Source organism: Epinephelus lanceolatus, chromosome 8 (assembly GCF_041903045.1).
Source record: "Epinephelus lanceolatus isolate andai-2023 chromosome 8, ASM4190304v1, whole genome shotgun sequence".
In the NCBI taxonomy this organism is placed as follows: Eukaryota; Metazoa; Chordata; class Actinopteri; order Perciformes; family Serranidae; genus Epinephelus; species Epinephelus lanceolatus.
The window spans coordinates 33,371,146-33,391,439 of record NC_135741.1 but is presented as its reverse complement, the minus strand read 5'-3'; the positions used below and the strand labels follow the sequence as shown (position 1 = coordinate 33,391,439).

The following is a 20,294-nucleotide window of genomic DNA, read 5'->3' as shown; positions in this document are numbered from 1 at the left end:
TCTGAGAGGTCACTTTGGTTTGACGGATGGGTCTGAATAATACAATAGCTTCAGCTGATGTTGTTAGTGAGGAAAAAGCCGGGCGGAGATGTGAATCAGAGCTTCGTCTTTGCAGTTGGGAATAAAACAGTGCAAAAGTTGCTAAATTTGCACAGAAATAACCCAGAATCTAAAACTGAATTAATTTAATTTAATTTCAAAGGCAACAATTGCTCTTGTGATTGTTGTTTATTTGACAAAAAAGACCCTTGAATCTTCAGCCTTGAAGGTTCAAGGGTCCTTAGGATTTGCACCATGGGAGCTGTAAGCTTCTCTATTTACATTTTTACACATGTGCTTGTGGCTTTTGTAATTGCTCAAAGAATCTAAAAGTTTAGAACACAGATGCTCATCTTTTTACTGTTTCATGCCCATAAAAGGTGTGGAAGCTCTCCATCTGTCAGTCATTTAACATCACCTGTGCTGCAAATGCACCAGTGTACTCATGTTTTATGTGTTATATATATCCTGCTATGCAAGCCATTTTATGCATGTCATATATGAAGGCTCTATGTAATTGCTTTCTTTATTAAGCAAGCAATTGTAAGCATAACCATCCATGTTGAAAGGTGTGATGTTTAATAAAAATAATCAAACCAATAAATATACAAATACATGACTAGAGTTTATGTAAGCAAATAAGATGTACTCCGTGGAGGAAGAAGAGGACACATAGACTTCTGCTTTCCTTTTTCAAGCCTCTGGAGAAATATTCAGTAAAACAATATGGGATAACCTTTATGCTTGGCTTATTAGCGCCCATGGAGTAACTGGGCCTTGGGGGTGGGAGATAATTTTAGCTTGTTACCAGCAAAATAGGTTACAACCTTCAGCAGCTCTGCTTCTGTTTTAGCCACAAAGTAGGACACAAGCCCTGTATCGCACGATAAGAACAGTGTTTTCAAGATCACAGGGAGGTTTACTGTAAAACACACTGCAGTGTATTGTTATAATACAAACCTGCCCGGCTACTTGCACCGTCATTGGAACCTCCAGGACTCCTGTATCTCTGTCAAAAAGCTTCTTGGCATCTTTGGATAAGGAGCATCTATGAGAGAGCAGAAAAGGGCAGGTGCACTGTGAGAACACACACTGTTATGCAAAAAGGCACTTTCTCCTAAAAACGTTTTATTTTTACATCGTGCGTGTTCCCGAGCAGAGAGGAGCTAAGACACCAATTAGGTTGATAATAAACACACAACTGCAACAGTGGTTTTAAAGGTTACTATTTCTGTTTGCAGCACATCAGTCAAAAGCCACGAGCCACTGTCAAGCTCTTCAAAGAGAGATAAAGATTCAGGACCCTGAAGACCCATTACTTTACTTTAACCCACGACTGTAGGATCGGCTCACCAGGGAAAGCAGGAGAGAGATGTAGAGCGCGCCTCCACACTACTGTAGGTTGTAGCCATGGTGATGGGAGACGTAAGCATGATTCAAAGAGGCCCAGTAGTCATGCACAGGCTTATGTAAAACTCCAGTCCTCCAACATAACACATATACAGTATATATACACTGTATATATGTATGTATGTATGTATAGTTCATTATCATGTAAACAGTGGTCAAGTGTCAAATGCAGTTTGTGGCTCAGATCCACCCCCACCTCTCATTTTCTCTCTCCTTCTCCCAACACCCCTCTCCTTTTTCCCTGCTCTTCCTTCCTCTATTTTTCCCCTATCAACTGTCTTCTCTGTCTTTCCCTCTTTACGCTCTTAATGCTGGTTGAAGGCTTGAGAGCTAATACTGTAAATGTCAGTGGTTTTAAGGCTCTCCAGATGTCAGTGTGTTTTTAAAAGCGTTACAACCGAGCCTCGTCTTCAACGAATCTGCCAGCTTCAGGTTCGAGGACAGGCTGGTGTTTCATATTCCTCCTGTTCTACTACAACACTCTTCATGTCTCAAAGCCAGAAAGGCCGCCTCCTTGCACATCAAAATGAAATCTCCTCATTTACAAAGGGGACTGATGAAAAAAAATGTTTTTTTCCCTGCATAGCTTGACCAATGAGCACAGGGGGTGTATTTAAGGAAGCACTCTTGTTCTGCCTGCAAATAGAATCGCTGCTGGAGAGTCACTCTTGAATTAGCTTGGCAGGGCAGAGTGGAAAAGCGTGGTGGGACGTCGCCAGGCCCATATGCTCGGGAGAATTTTGTGGATGGATGGATGAGGTTTCAGATTTGTCAGTGTCCTGCACAGATTTACTTGGGTGCTTTTCTTCTCTGCAGTCAGATTATCGGCAGCCTCGTCCAAGAGTAATTCTCCTCCATAGTCTTTAATGACACTTCTGAGATTAGTAGAGGACACTGTAAAATTGAAATAGTTGTTCTATAACTTTGTGGTACCGAGACAGAGAGCTGCAGTGCATATCTCCAAAGGATTTCACCTAGAACTACTAAAACAACTGGGCAAAACTTCATCTACTTTATCTACATTTCCATTCCTAAAAAAAACTGAAACGTAAAAGAAAAGCTATTTGTGAGGATCACCTAGAATCCATGAGAGCAAGGCTGGAAAAACTTAAAAAAAAAATATTTATCAGTAAATTTTAAGTTGAAGTTAGGTTTGACTTTAGGAAAAGTAGCTGCTTTTGTGCTTATTTTTATCTGATGGGAGCAAATACAATATATTTGAAATACATATTCCTCTTCAATATGTAATCCTGCTTGGATTTCACTTCACCATTAAAAAGTGATGATGAAAAGGATTACCCATTAAGAAGCTTAGGGATTTTTCACTATGCAGAAATGGAGGGGCAAAAAAATACAGTAAATGACTGTGAAAGAAATCTTAAAAATCATGTTAACTAAAAACGCTATTTTGTTCGTTTGTTTGCTTTCTTCCAAGTCATTGTCATCATTAAAGTTTCTGTTACTGGTGTGAGCTGTGACATATCCGTGGATGTACTGGTAGAGCTGTTTGGTGTAATCTGTAGTAAATCATCCTTGTAATCTCCCTTTTATCAGCCGGAACTGCCGGGGTGGGACACATTGCCTCGCTCCTCAGGGATTACACCTAAAACCGTTCATTCAAGCCATCCTATTCCAATGATCATGTCATCAGGTTAAAATTTTCTTCTGGTCTTGTGTTGGATTGAAATTCTCTACATGCTGACTGTTTACGTGACCCTTGAATTATTGTGTTTTAAAAGTAAAGCGTTAAAGTAAGCAGGTAACATGGCAAGACAGGTTTAAATCTAAAATGTAAATGTGGTGATAGAAGCCATGGATGTATAAAGGAAACTGGATACAGCATTGAGCAGTAATTGGTAACTTTTATAACGATATCACCGTTTTTTTAATAATATTTGGAGAAAATGTCTCGATATCCGTACAGCACTAAAAGAGACAGATAATCTGTGAAAAAAAAAATCATACTCCTCTGCCTACTCTATTGCCTTGTAGCACTTCTAATGGCCTTAGTGCATGTGAACTAAAACAACCAATCAGAGCTGAGTGTCTCCAAAGCAGCTTTCAATCATGTCAAGCACTGCTGGCGAATTGCGGTCAAACTAGGCAGCACTGATCAAATTGAAATCAAGATAATGTTACTTCATTGCCTATTCCTGGCTTCAAATGTTTTCAGAAACATATTTTAGTGTACTGTTTAGCTGTAACATGAGAAAGTTGTCTGGCTGGTAGGCGGTGCCTGGTGCTTTAGTTCACTGTATCCAGCATGGTGGCCGGCTCAATAACTTTCTCATTTTGTTTTTTTTTGTTTTTAAAGATATTTTTTGGGCATTTCTGCCTTTAATCGATAGGAAAGCTGAGTGTAAAAGGGGGAGAGAGAGAGAGGGAATGACATGCAGTAAAGGGCCACAGGCTGGAGTAACTCTCTCAATAACTCTCATTTTACAGATAAACCGTGCACTAAAATATGTTTCCGAAAACATTTGAGGCCAGAAATAGATAATGCAGTAACAGAATCTTGATTCATATTTGATCAGCACTGACCAGTTTGACAGTTTGTCCGAAGTTAACGGAGTGATTTACATGATTGACACCTGTCGTAGAGACTCCTCGGCTCTGATTGGTTGTTGCTGCTGTGCCAAGATCTGATTCTAGCGAATACCATTAGAAACAGCAGGAAGGGAGGACATAATCTTTTCTCAGACTATCTGTCTTATGTACATCTTTCAGAATATAGTGACAGTTTCAGCAAATATAAAAAAAAATGTCAACCTCACATCCCAACCACTCCCTCTCTGGCTTGCTCGCTTTAAAGGGACATTGTGTAACATTTTCAGTTGTTTATTGGCAAAAACTGATGTCTGCATTCATAAATATGTCATCACTGGTGTACTATTACCTCCACCAATAATCTGACTTATTCTCGTAAAAGGAGAATTTCGGATTTGTTTGTACATTGTGCGGGTAAGTCGTCTGTGGGGTTCCATTACGTTTCGCCATCTTGAGAATACACCCGCCAGCAAGGGACATACAGCACCGCCTTCGGCGTTTTCGTTGAGAGCCAGGCCAGCACTGCGTGACTGAGGAGCCGAAGGAGAGGAGCAAGAGGCGCTTCGCTACTACCCTGGCAAATTTGAAACAAAGTCCCACTCTTTGAGCATAATGCAGGACCGTGCATATGCAGCATCATGGGAGACGGAATCCTTGTCGCCAAGAAAGCGCAAAAGGGAATAGAAAAGGCAGCGTGACCGGCGAATTAAAAAAACGAAGGCCCACATCGGGGTAGCCTTTCCCAGGTAGAGAGAGCTGCTGAGGGAGAATGGTAATGCAATCACAGGCCAGCGCCGCTGTTGGCTGTTAGCCGCTGTTAGCGGCCAGTCTTTAACAGCCTCATCCCTCTCCTCCCATCACTGCACCACTGTTAGCTGTTAGCCGCTGTTAGCCGCTGTTAGCTGCTGTTAGCCGCTGTTAGCGCTGGCCTGTGATTGTATTACCTTTCTCCTTCATCAGCTCTCTCCACCTGGGAAAGGCACCCCAATGCTTGTTTTTTTAATTCGCCGGTCACGCTGCCTTTTTGATTCCCTTTTGCACTTTCTTGGCGACGAGGATTCCGTCTCCCGTGATGCTGCATAATACATGATCCTGCATTATGCTCAAAGAGTGGGACTTTGTTATGCGGCAGTAGTGCCGCTGGCCACTAACAGCTGTTAGCGGCGCAGTAATGCAAGGAGAGGGATGAGGTGTGTGAGGTTGAGCCACTTGTCAGTTGTCAAAGGACAAGACGTGATTGGTTTGTTTCAATTTACATCCGCCCCAACAGTCCTACGTTGTAAACACAGCCAGCATGGTGAGGAGGGGGTTTGTCAGCTCGCGTCGCGTGTGTCTGTGTAGGAGCCTGAATGAATACTCCATGAAGTATCGGATGACATGGTTTCATCAGTGTTATCATAGCTTTTTGGTACACAGTGGCTACAGTTGTTGCAATACGTGTTTGAAACAGTGAGGCGCTAGAGTGCGCCATCTGTTTGAATACAATATATGATTTCAACGTTAGATGGGAGAAATTCCTACACACTGTGGCTTTAACTCTGGATTTGGTTATTAGTGAATTTTACAGTTTTTTTGAAGATTATGTGTGTTCATTCTGGGAAGTTGATGTACCTCAAAATAGGGCTGAATTACAGTCTGAAAGTTGTAAATATACAGTGTGGCCACTATGTTGGCTATAGTGGCTTCAGAGGCCAGCTTTGTTCCTGGTTGCTTGTGTGAAACACTTTCAATTTGTTCAGCCGTTATACTAAGTCTGTTTTACTGCTGTTTCCTCCTGGTTGGAGAAACAATCCACCAATCAGAGTTTTGTAGGCATAATTAAGAATAGGGGGTTTCTGCAGAGCTAGCTCCCTAACTAAGCCATGAAAAAATTGACAGAAAAACAGCCACAAAAAAAGGTGACAAGTGTAAATAAGACCAACCTATAGAGGTTGTTGTAGGTTGACTTACAGAAATAATAACACTTAAATTGCCATATTTCTTGAATTAATGTGAAAAACATTAACCCCTCCAAGCAACCGCCATCGCAATGTCTGTGTCAACTGACAGTGACAAAGTAAGAAAATGGCCTCCTCTTCCAAACAGAAACTGGCCAACACGAATAAAATGCTAAATGAATGCAATGCCAATAGACTGTGATTATTAGACTGTCAGTGTCCAGCTGAATGCAAATACCTCTTAGCAGAACAGGATCACAAACGTGTGAACCACTGGCCTTGATATTGTACAGAGGGATTTATGTAGTGTATGGAACGATGCTCTGGATATGTGAGAGAAACATGTGGGTTGCATGGTGACAAATAAAAGTGGAGGAAGACAGGCAGAGAGGGATGAAGCATAGGAAAGACGGTGAAGGAATGTGGGCAGGATGAGCGCAATCCTTCAGAGCAGGAAGCAAGAATGTGCTCACCCTCTCCCAAAAGCCCGGGGAGGGAAGGCAAGAAGCAAACACCTGTGCAAAGAATGAAAGCTATGAGTCATTTCAGAATCCAGATTTAACAGTTTGTGTGTGTGTGTGTGTGTGTGTGTGTGGCAGAGACAGTGAGTGAAGGCAGTGCTCCTAATGAGGATTTGGAAATCCAATCACAGGCTCTGGCTAGGAACACTTGGCAGTGCCATTTTAAATGACACACCGCCACTGCATAAAACAAAAGCAAACCTACCAAAAATCAACAGATTAGAAGGCGAGATCCAACCATGACAGAGATGAGACAGTCCGGAACACAGCTTGCTGACATGCTGGAAACATTTTCCATACCCAGTGTGATTTGTGTGAATTTGCAGGGCATTTGCACTTGGGCCATCTTAAAGGACAATTCTGATCTTATTCTCACAGCTTTGGCCCCCATTTCTTCTGGTTATGATAGCCCTGTAGTCACCTAGCCAAGCATGCACCTCTTAGTATTATCATTACGTTTGAGCCATTAAGAAAACATTAGCTTTTCTGAAAGCTAAACCCCTGATGACGTTTACAAACCTAGACAGTTCTTCAGCAACACTTGGCTTCTGTTTTAAAGTCTCTTCAAAACATCTGTTTAACGATATATTCCATCCCCTGCACAATAAAAAGGATTCTTAAGCCATTAATGTTGAGACTCCCTGATCTAAACAAAGATGGTAGCCCAAAATGACAGTATTTCTTTTCATAGGATGTAGACCAAACTTTAAATGTTTCATCATCAGAATAATTGCAGCAAAAACTGTGATTGTGTGTGACTGACGCATCTATACAAGTTGTGACTGTAAGTTGCCTTACTCATATATCTACTTTTAAATTGGCATATTGCCTCGACCATCATTAAAGGGGACCTATAATGCTAATTTTAAGTTTTGTATTCTTTATTTATACTATTTTGAGTTTCAACTACAATATATTTACATAGTTTAATTTTCAAAAAACACTTTTTTTCTCATATTGCCTGCCTGAATATACCTGTATTCACTCTCAGTCTGAAATGCTCTGTTTTAGCGCCTGTCTCTTTAAAGTAGCTAGCACTAGCTTCAAAAGTTGCTAAAAGTTGCTGGATGACAGCACAATAATGGCATCACCGCACATTCATTTAAGATAATGGGAGCTTTTTACACCTTTGCTGAATTAGATTCAATAGAAAAATCCTTGACAAAATTTAAATGCAATGAGAGCTTTCTTGCTCTCTAAATCCAGAGGGTGAGAGTATCAGTGTAACCATAGAGACTCACTACAACTGAACTCCCACAATTCAGCAGGCGGCATCTCCTCTCATCCTGCTTGTCCCTCACCTACTAAATGTCTGCACAGTGCTGCTGTGCAAAGAGGGAAGGTTTCGGCACTGTTAGCAGAAGAGCCATGGACTGATGTTACTCCAAGCACAAAGCATGGGAACGAATCAAAATATAATATAATTGACTCTATTTCTGAATAAGTTGCTAAATTTGTCACAAGTTGCTTTTTAGAAATACAGTCACAAAGAGGGTCTAAAAAGTTGCTAAATCTAGTGAGAAAGCTGTCAAGCTGGCAACACTGAATGTTAACACTTGCAGAAGTGTGCCTGGAGCGGATGACCATATGAGGAAATCCGTCACCAGCTGATGTCAGCTTGTCTCATACGTAGAAAAAAAACCCCAGTAGAAACAGAGTATTCAGAACAGTCTGAAACATGATGGTTTTGCTCGCAGAGATTATTTTCACTTGGTTTACCTCAGTATTTAAAACTTTGGCCATGTTTGATATGAACATCTGACATTGTAACATTACATATGACAGAAAATACAGAAAAGCATGATAGGTCTCCTTTAAAAAAATGCTACAGGATCTGCTAATACTGTACTGCTAAGGTCAACGGAGCAGATACACCAAATTGTTAGGGCAAAATAACAACCTCTCCAAAACAAAAATCCACTAATGTGAACTCAGTGTCAGAATAAATAACAGGGAATGAAACAGCAAATCAGTTCATCAGGCTACTACCAGATTTAGTTTTTAGCAATGCCAATTTGTCCCCAGATCCCAGCAATTAACATGGTGAGTTCAACGTTATCATATTCAATAGCACTAATCTACAAAGTAAGATCCAAGTTTCAATAAACTGGAATGATCCTTTAAGAACAATGAGAGCACAGGGAACTGGGTCTGGTGTCTCAGGTTATATAAGCAGAATCAGGGCCAGCATATAAGCAGTGGTGGATGGTGGACGCATAGAGGGATGAGAGGAGTTTGAGAGTAACAGAGAGAGGCAGAGTAGATGTAGAGTTAGAGGGAAAGTGAAGGGGTGCAGAGACAGAGGACTGCAGAGATTGAGAAAGGCAAAGAGAGAGAAGTATAGTTAAGCACAGAGGTGAGAGGCCAAGAAAAAGAGAAGTATGTGTGAGAGAGTGGGAGAAGACAGCACAAGAGCGAAAGAGAGAGACACAGAGAGAGAAAGTGTGAGTAGGGAGGGGGTGGTTGCTGTAGCTGTCTTAGTGCTTGTGAACGCTGCATCATCTCAGCAGCAGCACGAGTAATGCTGTACTCTAATCCTCGCATTAAACCGCTGCTGATTCACTAAGGCAGATTACCGACATTTCCCCACTTTCCCCTCCTGTCCCCCTGTTGAACGATGACCACTGCATGCCCTTAACTTTTGTCATGTGTGAATAAAATTTCCTCCTGTTATTATTTTTTTCCATCAATATCCTCCCAGCTATCAGCTGCTGAACTGTGAAGGGAAAAAAGAGGGTGGGCAGAAGAATACTGGCGCCCACGCTGAGTTTTTACATACTGCTCGCCTCTCATATTTGCCCTGGGGGTCTCCTGTCCGCTCTCCTGGCATTCAAACTGCAGTTCAACTCCTGCCTCTCCATCTAAATATAGAGCTTGTATTGTCGTAGAAAGAATTACCACGTCCTTCAAAGTCATTAGAAACCATTACCATCATGCTCAGAGAGCAAGTATGTTGAAGCAACTGTTTTACACCCGCTGGCTGTCGACTGGCTGTAAATTGTTGCCATTTGTATCTCCATAAGACTCCACAGCACGCTGCTATTAAAAAGGGAAGCTATCACATACAGTAAACTTTGTAGAATACTAATAACAAATATATTATTTAAAGGATATTTAGTTGGACCAGAATTGTCCTTAAAAGCCTCCTACTATAAATATTTAGGCATCTATGTGGATGCTGCTTTATGCTGTAGTGCACATGTAGACTATGTCTGTAGCAAGGTACAACAAGGCATTTAATTTCTTAGGAGGCTGAGATCATTTGGAGTAAACAAAGAGATCCTGTTATTATTTTTCCAATCTACAACACAAAGGCTTAATCCCAATACACCCCTTGCCCCTACCAATTGGCCCTTACCCCTCAGGTGTCTTGATTTTTGTTTGGATAGAGGAGTCAGTATAGTATTAGCACTACATGGTACACCAAATGACAACTCATTGGCAAGATGGCTGCACAGAAAACAAAAGAAAACCACAAATGTATGTTATTATTAATAAAGATTTAAAAAATACAACAACCATTGTATTGTCTTGGTTTAATGTTGTTTCAATGTATAATTGTTATTTCCTTATGACAAGCTTAAAAAAAAACAAAAAAAAAAAATGCTTGTAGTATGCTGATGTCTCGGTAGCTCACTAGCTAACTAACTAGCTAACATGACATTGTTATTGCTGATTTGTGCATGACAGTCGCATTTTGACACATTTCCATGTCAAATTCCCCCTTTTTTATGGCATATGATGCCCGTAATTTAAAAGTGTCCAGCTGCAAAGTTGTTGAACTTGTTACAGTTTCTCTAATATCAGTGCAGACTAGCAGGGTAGGAGCATGGGTTGCTAACATTAGCTCACAGATCACTGCTAGTGGCATGGTAATGAAGCAGTGTTATTTTATTTAATGGCTTGTTTGACTGATTGATAGCATGAAACTCTGCGAACAAATTGTGAGCATTCATGCTCCTCTATCGCCATGAGATGTATGGCAAATATCATTGTGATGGAACCAGTGCATGGCACAGTTATCTCTCTATTCAATTTAAAGCTAGACTAGCTACACTGATACAGATCTGCTCAAAAATTGTGGGTCAAAAGCTTTAGTCAAGTTTTCAAACTAAAAGAATGTTGTCTCTGACTGGTAATATATTTCATCTGCGCCAAACAATCAGACAATGCCATGTTGATTTGCTTTTCAATTACCAGTTTAAAAGCACCATGTTGTGTCAAGTTGGACTCAGTTGCGCAAAGTCGTGCCTGAGATAGACCACTTCCGGAGTCGGGCCACAACGCGCCCGACCGCCTCCAAGTGGGTTGCCGTGACGTCAGCTGGGTTTTGTCATCATTATTCAGCATTCAGTGACAATTTAGCAACATGTTTAAATAGCCTCCTATTGCCACACACAATAGATACTTTATCAGTTTCAACTGCGTCTCAAAAACAAAGCAAAGAGACAAGAAAATGGCAAGCCCTTGGTTTGCGTTGCAAGGAAGCTGGAAGAGATCAGCATCTGGCGTAATTTTGTACAATGCTGAGAAAAAATGAATAAACTCCAACAACAGTATAACAAAGTCAAACACCATGAAATGTTCCGCTGATTTTCAGGTGCATCATCAGTTACAGACACACCTTGAAGTGGGTAGACCTATTGTATGGAGATGCACCAAGTCAAACTGAGTCAATCCAAGACAGACATGTACGGAAAAGGGCTATAAGTAGGCCACAGTGTGCCTGAGTTGAAAACTGAATGAAAAAGGAGAGATTACATTGATCACACTGTATCCACTTTTCATACAATCTGATGTGATATTTGTTTGCAGTAAGATTTGTGTTTTATATTTTTGTAAAAAATGGTGTATTGTTTATTGCTAACAAGAGTACTTCAATGAGACTTTTCTGTGTACAGTGTGTATAGTCTATGGCAGTTTTTGTTAAAAAGGAAATCTGTATGTTTCTCCTTTATTGAAGAAACAGAGGCTGGGAGTCACAAAACTGCAAGCCTGGCTCAATACATATGACAAGTCTCCTTTGGAGTGAAATGGTTTGCACTTTTATAGAAGGTTGATAGAATCTTAACAAGCTTTCAGTCTAAAATAAGATTATGAATGCTCCAGTGATTCCATTATCATTGCATCCTCTGCGTGTCCTTCCTTACCTCGGCAGGAACTTGAGTTGGGCATTAAAGCTTGATTGAGTCTGGATGAAGCCTGTCTTTGGAAGGATCTCCATGTGTTTCCTCATTTCCGGACACACCTCAAAGGTCAGCTTCAAGGCTGTGCTGGCTCTGTCATGCAAACAGATATGATTTCGTTAGCTTAATGCTAACACACTGAGTGCATTAATCCAGGGCAATCTGCATTGTTATTGAAAAATAACGCACAGGCAGTAACTCTCAGGCAATACTCGATTCTGATTGGAGAGGCTGTCCATTAAAACCTGATATAGGACATCTACTAAGGAGTTCCAGTGAAAATGTCTGTTCAAAGTTCTAAATTAATATGCTGGCTACATTATCAGCCTGTATCTAATATGAGTAGCCGTAGCAACAGGGACGCAGTCAAAGCCTCAGTTTACTATTCATTTCCAACACTGAGTGTAGTCGTCAATGACTCATCATCTGAACGCCACAGGGTGGAGACTGTAACACAAGCTGCAAGATGTAGACACCCTCTGATATTTTGTGTCACATCAGTGATCATCTGGCATCCCATCCGCTATTCAACTTCAGGCTGTAGGTGACAGTAACACTACACATGGTGCATGATTTGTTTGTGAAAATTTGTGACATGGCTGGATAGCTAGCTAGTCTTATTGTTAAACATACTGTTAAATTATATTTAGTGTTTGTCAACTGTACGCAATGTTATTGACTTTAAATTTTCTAACATGACATTAGCTTCCTGGTTTATGGCTCAGCCAAAGGCTTCTATAAGCTAAATGGACTAGAAATATCTCTTGTTGCCAAGTCACATCTAAGGTTCGTCCTATTTACTGGAGTTGTAAAAAGATGTGTCCATTACGTAAGAACTTTACTGGATGGTAATAATGGTTCCATGTATTAGATAAAACCTCAGGTGGGAAACGGAGTTATATCTTTGAAAAACTTGCGATTTCAATTGCAAAATGCATGAAAATATAAATGAATGGTCATATTTTTTTTTCTTTGGCAAATGACCATGGTATGAGCAGGATAATACCCACTGAGGTGTCCATAATCAGGAATTAATGACCTCCACGAAGGCAACCATCCTCCACATTTCACGCCTCGCCATCAGCCATTAATTCCTGATAATGGATACGTCGTTGGGTATTACCCCTTAAATAATGCACATGAAATGATGTTGACACTAGTAGTTTATCATGTGGCATAAAGGAAATGACAACACAATAGCAGCAATCAGGTAAATGCATTCATTTTATATGACAACAACAACAAAAAATGTATATCTATTTCAAGTACGATAGGCCCCGAGGACTTCACAGGGCAAACCTCTTAGCCCCACAGGGACTCATCAAGGACAGAGAAAAGACTTTTTGTTTGAGTGACACGGAAATTGCCTTGTATGGAGTGATGTACCCCAAGTCCAAACCATTTAGGTGACCCAATTTCTAGGAGCTCCAACAGATGGTTGTGCCTGTGGCTACAAGCCTCAGTTATAGCTGAGCCTTGTGATATAAATGGCTCTTCACCTTGGGAATTCTCCAACACATCCAACCACAGCCCACACTCATACACCTTCATAAAATGATGACAGTACAAACACACAGTAAAAAAAAAAAAAAAAAGCTTGCTGGAGGTGATATGCGTATACAGTGATAACATTTTGTTATTGTCTGCTTTCATCCTCAAAGATAAAAAGGTGAGCCATGAGCAAGCCGTGGCCACGCAGACTGAAGGACCCCTCATTTTTCGATTCCCCTCTCAAATGAAATGACCCACTTTGAACAGCGAGGTCAGCCAGATGGTTGTTTTCCCGAGGCAAGGACTCTCAGGGACACTTGGGGGATATTAAGTCCCTATCTTTATTCCGGCCAAATGATAACCTTCAAATCACTCTCGGGAGGAATATTCATGGGTACATAATCATTTAGGGCAATTAGGCATTTTAATTAACAGGGGCATTTAGCTGATCCTGTCGTTTTTTACTGGCTGTCTATGACCAGTTTATTTCTGAAGCAATGTTTAATGATTTAAAGGTCAGTTTACAGCAATTTGCTTCCTTGGGGTAAAAAACACACTGTGATAATGATGATTATGTAACCATCACATTATACTAATATTTTTGTTTCATTTGGTTGTAGAGCTTCATGTTTAAGCAGATGCTGAATCTCAAGTTATAGATGAGATTCAAAAATGGATTTCTAAGGGTTAATATGTGTCTTTCTAAGGTTTTATTATCTGCATTTAATGATACACTATAGGCAAAAAGTACTGCATGTGGACACCTTGTCCTCATACTTAACTATTGGTCTGGGGTTGTTACCGTTTTTAGGTGAAGAAGTCCTCTGGCAATTGTAGTAATTATGATGGGAGAAAGTCTTCATCGGGAGGAAGTCAGGTTAAATAGATGGGTCCTGGTATAACTAACTTTCACACCAACATATTTTAATCATTTATTTCAAATACAATAAATATTAGGCTTGGAAGGTATCACAATATTAGGACATACCAGGATATTTAGGAATCCCATATAATTTTCAATACCATTGAAAATATGATGCTCATCTTTCTTTCTGTTTAACTCATATGGAGAGGCTGTAATAAGGACATATTAGTGCACAGCACGCATTACCAGAGCTCAGTCTGATGGTACAGGCACCTGAGCCGAGAAACGACTGCCAGTGGTGGGGATACAGGACTGTAATAAGCCAGCCAGCACCAGCAGAGAGAAAATATGGGGGAAATAGCATATTTTTACATATAACTGCATGAATTAAGGGTTTATTTCCACCAAACCAGAGCTGGTGATTTTTGGAACAGTGAACCAACTAACTAAACAATTAACAAGACAAACCAAGTTGGTTTAGGTGAGTTTTATTTTGCTTCTGTTGAGTATGAACAAAACATCTTTTGAAATGAGTTGACAAGGTGATCAAGCTTGTGTTAGTTTGGCGAAAGAGATTAACTAAAATTCAGGAGGTGTACTGTTGTATTTCTGTGTTTAATAAGGAACAAAGGTGTAGGAATATAACCTTTCTTGATATTTTGTAAGTTTGTATTGTTTATTTATTAGACTGAAAAAGCTGAAAAGCGAAGACAGATTGTGGTACATAGCAAAGGAAGGTATTAAGACAGGAGAAAATACAGTACAGGCCAAAAGTTTGGACACACCTTCTCATTCAATGCGTTTTCTTTATTTTCATGACTATTTACATTGTAGATTGTCACTGAAGGCATCAAAACTATGAATGAACACATGTGGAGTTATGTACTTAACAAAAAAAGGTGAAATAACTGAAAACATGTTTTATATTCTAGTTTCTTCAAAATAGCCATCCTTTGCTCTGATTACTGCTTTGCACACTCTTGGCATTCTCTCGATGAGCTTCAAGAGGTAGTCACCTGAAATGGTTTCCACTTCACAGGTGTGCCTTATCAGGGTTAATTAGTGGAATTTCTTGCTTTATCAATGGGGTTGGGACCATCAGTTGTGTTGTGCAGAAGTCAGGTTAATACACAGCCGACAGCCCTATTGGACAACTGTTAAAATTCATATTATGGCAAGAACCAATCAGCTAACTAAAGAAAAATGAGTGGCCATCATTACTTTAAGAAATGAAGGTCAGTCAGTCCGGAAAATTGCAAAAACTTTAAATGTGTCCCCAAGTGGAGTCGCAAAAACCATCAAGCGCTACAACGAAACTGGCACACATGAGGACCGACCCAGGAAAGGAAGACCAAGAGTCACCTCTGCTTCTGAGGATAAGTTCATCCGAGTCACCAGCCTCAGAAATCGCAAGTTAACAGCAGCTCAGATCAGAGACCAGATGAATGCCACACAGAGTTCTAGCAGCAGACCCATCTCCAGAACAACTGTTAAGAGGAGACTGCGCGAATCAGGCCTTCATGGTCAAATAGCTGCTAGGAAACCACTGCTAAGGAGAGGCAACAAGCAGAAGAGATTTGTTTGGGCCAAGAAACACAAGGAATGGACATTAGACCAGTGGAAATCTGTGCTTTGGTCTGATGAGTCCAAATTTGAGATCTTTGGTTCCAACCGCCGTGTCTTTGTGAGACGCAGAAAAGGTGAACGGATGGATTCCACATGCCTGGTTCCCACTGTGAAGCATGGAGGAGGAGGTGTGATGGTGTGGGGGTGTTTTGCTGGTGACACTGTTGGGGATTTATTCAAAATTGAAGGCACACTGAACCAGCATGGCTACCACAGCATCCTGCAGCGACATGCCATCCCATCCGGTTTGCCTTTAGTTGGACGATCATTTATTTTTCAACAGGACAATGACCCCAAACACACCTCCAGGCTGTGTGAGGGCTATTTGACCAAGAAGGAGAGTGATGGAGTGCTGCAGCAGATGACCTGGCCTCCACAGTCACCGGACCTGAACCCAATCGAGATGGTTTGGGGTGAGCTGGACCGCAGAGTGAAGGCAAAGGGGCCAACAAGTGCTAAACACCTCTGGGAACTCCTTCAAGACTGTTGGAAAACCATTTCAGGTGACTACCTCTTGAAGGTCATGGAGAGAATGCCAAGAGTGTGCAAAGCAGTAATCAGAGCAAAGGGTGGCTATTTTGAAGAAACTAGAATATAAAACATGTTTTCAGTTATTTCACCTTTTTTTGTTAAGTACATAACTCCACATGTGTTCATTCATAGTTTTGATGCCTTCGGTGAGAATCTACAATGTAAATAGTCATGAAAATAAAGAAAACACATTGAATGAGAAGATGTGTCCAAACTTTTGGCCTGTACTGTAGATACCATCCAAGCCTAGTAACTATCACTGGAACTCAAGGTCTACGTGATTCCTGTCCTTGGCTAGTCTGAGGAAGTTTACTGTGATGGACATTGGAGCCGTTACTGCATGTCATACATTTTTTCTCTATATTTTATTGCCTATGTAATAATCCAAAAAACTTTTGTCAGAGCAACATTGACAATGACACTCATACAAATCACTGAGGTTTAGTGGCAATTATGTCAGGTCCAAGCGGCAACTGCTGGGGCTAAAAAAGATGAAGCCAATGCGGGCAGTACCAAAAACTGCAGTTCCATAAATGGCCACTTGAGACTGCCTCAAAGAGTGAGTCAGTCCCCATTCACCCCCATGTTAAAATGCCCAATTTTACGGAAATAAACATGTTTACAACCTGGTACAAAAATTTTTCTTGTCTCCATAGCTAAATAACAGGGTTTGGTCTCTGTTAAAGGGATGCGTTAGCTACTCACCCATATGCCGATGGAGGCCCTGGTGAAATTTTAGAGTCCTCACATCCCTTGCGGAGATTGGCGGGGGGGAGCGGCTAGCACACCTAATGGCTGACGGCGCCCCAGACTAACGTCCAAGAACACAAAATTGAATCCACAAAGTATCTCCATACTGCTCATCCGTGGTGATCCAAGTGTGCTGCAGCCGCGACATAAAAAGTTGTTTCGAAAAACGTCATATGAACTCTGTTTTTAGCCTCACTGTAGCCTGTAGCTCTGACTGCTTCTCTGTGCTCCGCGCTCACGTGTGCCCGCTCAGGGTGATCGGTGACGCACAGTCTCTGAAAAGCGGCAGTCTCGTCAGTACTGATGTCCAGATTCTCAAGTGCAGGCATCGCCAATTCCCAGTCTGAGCAGCAAAGACTTTCCTCATCCATTGGCATTGCTTTGCATTTGAAACAACTACACCACCAGGTTTCCAGTGCTCGACTCCGGTATTCTGCGGCTGGCTGAGGGTTAGGCTCATGAGCTGCACCGGCTGCTTCATCCAGTAGCCTGAGTTCCGTCCGTATACTCGGGCTCAAACAAGTACGGCTCAACAAAGAAATGCTGTTCCTCCTCAATTTCAAAGTCTTCAGACATGTTGGGCTGTCCTTTGCTAAAAGACCGTAGTGCAAATTATCTTTTAGCTCTGTGGTTACTGCTCTCTCCCCCTGCGGTGCATGTGTCACGTGATGTAAACATGGGTGAGCAAAGCTCACGCTTTCGCTGGTCTCACGCAAGCATGCACACATGAACGCGGAGCACAGAGAAGCAGTCAGAGCTACAGGCTACAGTGAGGCTAAAAACAGAGTTCATATGACGTTTTTCGAAACAACTTTTTATGTCGCGGCTGCAGCACACTTGGATCACTACGGATGAGCAGTATGGAGATACTTTGTGGATTCAATTTTGTGTTCTTGGACGTTAGTCTGGGGCGCCGTCTGCAAGGGATGGGGACTCTAAAACTTCACCAGGGCCTCCGTCGGCATATGGGTGAGTAGATAATGGCTGAATTTTCATTTTTGGGTGCACTATCCCTTTAAGGCTTCAAGTTAGGCATAATTATGGTTGTAGTGACAGGCTGTCTGCTAGGCATCTATGGAGCTTTATCCCTATCTTTATTCAAGAGAGTGGTCTATCAGTTTGAGAACATTATTTATTGATTTCACGTTCAAAAACCCGCCCTCGCACTCAAATCGCCTCTGCTTGCACTTGGATCTATTCTGCACTCGTTTTGGGTTAAAGTGGAAGTGCCCGGAGCTGCCACCCGTGGTCCCGGGCAGGGCTCGAGACTTGGGATCCACTCACCTATGGTCCCGCCCGGGCCTGACCTCCGCGGCCCCCCGGCCTGACCTCCCCGGCCTGGACGGATGCTCAAGTGCGGCAGAGGAGCGCGGAGGTCAGGCCGGGCGGGCCGACACTGTGTATCCTAGTGCTCAATTGTGGGTGAGAGGAACGGAGAGGACCACGGAGGTCAAATAGTGAAATTTAAGGATGCCTTCGGTATGTTGTTAATGTGATTTTATGGGCAATTTATCAGTTGAGGTCTCCTCCTCTGCAAAGCAAACTGACCAGGTGGCTACAGGTAATAGCGCAGTTTTGAAACCACTGTTTTTCCGAGATGAAGGACTGATTGTTGAGCTGCTGTTAACAGTTAATGGAGTTAACGCCGGATCTCATTATTTAACCGTTCCAACAATAAATTAAGGAGAGTGACGGACCCAAAGCCTTCAATCTGACTAAAATACAGCTGAAACGCTAACAAAAATAAAAAATAAAAAAATACAGTGGTGAAGTTGGGATTTGTTTCTTGAAGTTATGTGCTCATCATCTTTTCTGTGTGTTCTTGCAGGCTGCCAGGAGAAGCGGACTGGCCATCAGATATTGTTTGTGGAAATTTGAAAATAAAGTTTGTCAAATTGACTTTTGTCTCTTCATTGTGCACACTTACACACGAAATATGTTAACAGTCTAGCTAGTTTTGAATGTTAGCATTGATTTCTCACATTGAATGGTGAAATAGCCTATTTGTAGTTTGAAAAGTCCGACCTAAATGAATAATGGTCGTAGATAACGAAGCATATGAATACGTTTGAACGTCGTGTGGTGGTCATTTTCGATTAAAGGCTGACGACTCAGCGACGTCTTGGCAATGAGCAAACGTTCTCCCTGCTATGTGTTAACGATCTAAACTTGATACATCGGGCCGACATCGGCCAGGTGTGCCATCTGGGGTGAGTGCTGATATAGAGTATAACATCAGTGGGACTTGTAACAGTAAAATCACTCCGCTCACAGGTGTTATAAATATAAATACAACCGTTAATTAACCAACTGTCACACTCGCTACATTGACGCAAACTGACACTAGCGTTACACCAAGAAGATGGATATTTTCCCCAAAATTACATTTGAATTAAATTATGAGTGGTCAACAGGAGAGGACGAGGAAAAGGAAAGCCAGGACTCTTCTGTGCAGACCTCCAGGTGTGTTCGAATCCGGCCGTGCCAACATCCAGGTTTGCCAACATTTCATCAGCCGAACTGTTACACAGTTGCAGATCAATGTAAATACAAAGTAGCTTGTGAGTTCCTGGCGTTTGTGCTGCGTTGCCTGGCAACAGACTGGGGGAAACTTTTTTTTCGCGGAGCTACATAACATACTTAAATCATTTATTTCATCACCTTTTGTTAACACTTCCTTACTCAGCATTACTGTTTAAGCTGTTGTTGAACTACTGTATAAAAGCAATATCACATGAGAGGTCGTGACGTTGTACTGTAGGTTATCGTCACACAGCTGTAATTGTCTTCGACACTCGGCCTGCGGCCTCGTGCCACAGTGCCCATGACCGAATCACAGCCGTGACGATATACAGTATCACTCCCTCTAGTGAGATATTGCTTAATTATATATATATATATATATATATATATATATATATATATATATATACGCTGGGACGCTGTAAAACTAAGGCGAGCGCGCCCACAAGGAGGCAGGGATCATTTCATTGGTCAACAGTAAATCTAGCTTTCTATTGGTTGGGGGATTTTGACAGGGTTGTTACACAAAAAAATCCAAGCGCAGGGCAGAAATCTGAGAGCAGAAATTCCACAAGCGCACAGAAACAGTTTGAGCACGAGGAGAAAAGCCGAAGCTCGAGCAGGAAATCTGTGCGAGCAAATGGTATTTGAGCGCGTGCAACATGGTATCTGAGTGCAAGCAACATGGTATCTGAGTGCGAGCACATAGTTTGAGCAGAAACAGAGTAGATCCAAGCGCAAGCAGAGGCGATTTGAGTGTGAGGGCAGGGTTTTTGAACGTGAAATCAATAAATAATGCTCTCAAACTGATAGACCACTCTCTTGAATAAAGATAGGGATAAAGCTCCATAGGCATCCCCTCAGCTAA

The 20,294-nt window shown here is 41.6% G+C and overlaps 1 protein-coding gene across 2 annotated transcripts in view; it reads right to left on the bottom strand.

Annotated features, from left to right (window-relative positions):
• The window catches only part of cfap74 (cilia and flagella associated protein 74), an 88,667-nt gene that overhangs the window by 24,790 nt on the left and 43,583 nt on the right, over positions 1–20,294 (bottom strand). For both annotated transcript variants that reach the window (XM_033628541.2, XM_033628542.2), the window contains exons 22-23: positions 11,605–11,733; positions 1,000–1,087 (exon numbers count right to left, since the gene is read on the bottom strand). In XM_033628541.2, the coding sequence (XP_033484432.2) occupies positions 1,000–1,087; positions 11,605–11,733 (217 nt within the window). The remainder of the gene's footprint in view (positions 1–999; positions 1,088–11,604; positions 11,734–20,294) is intronic.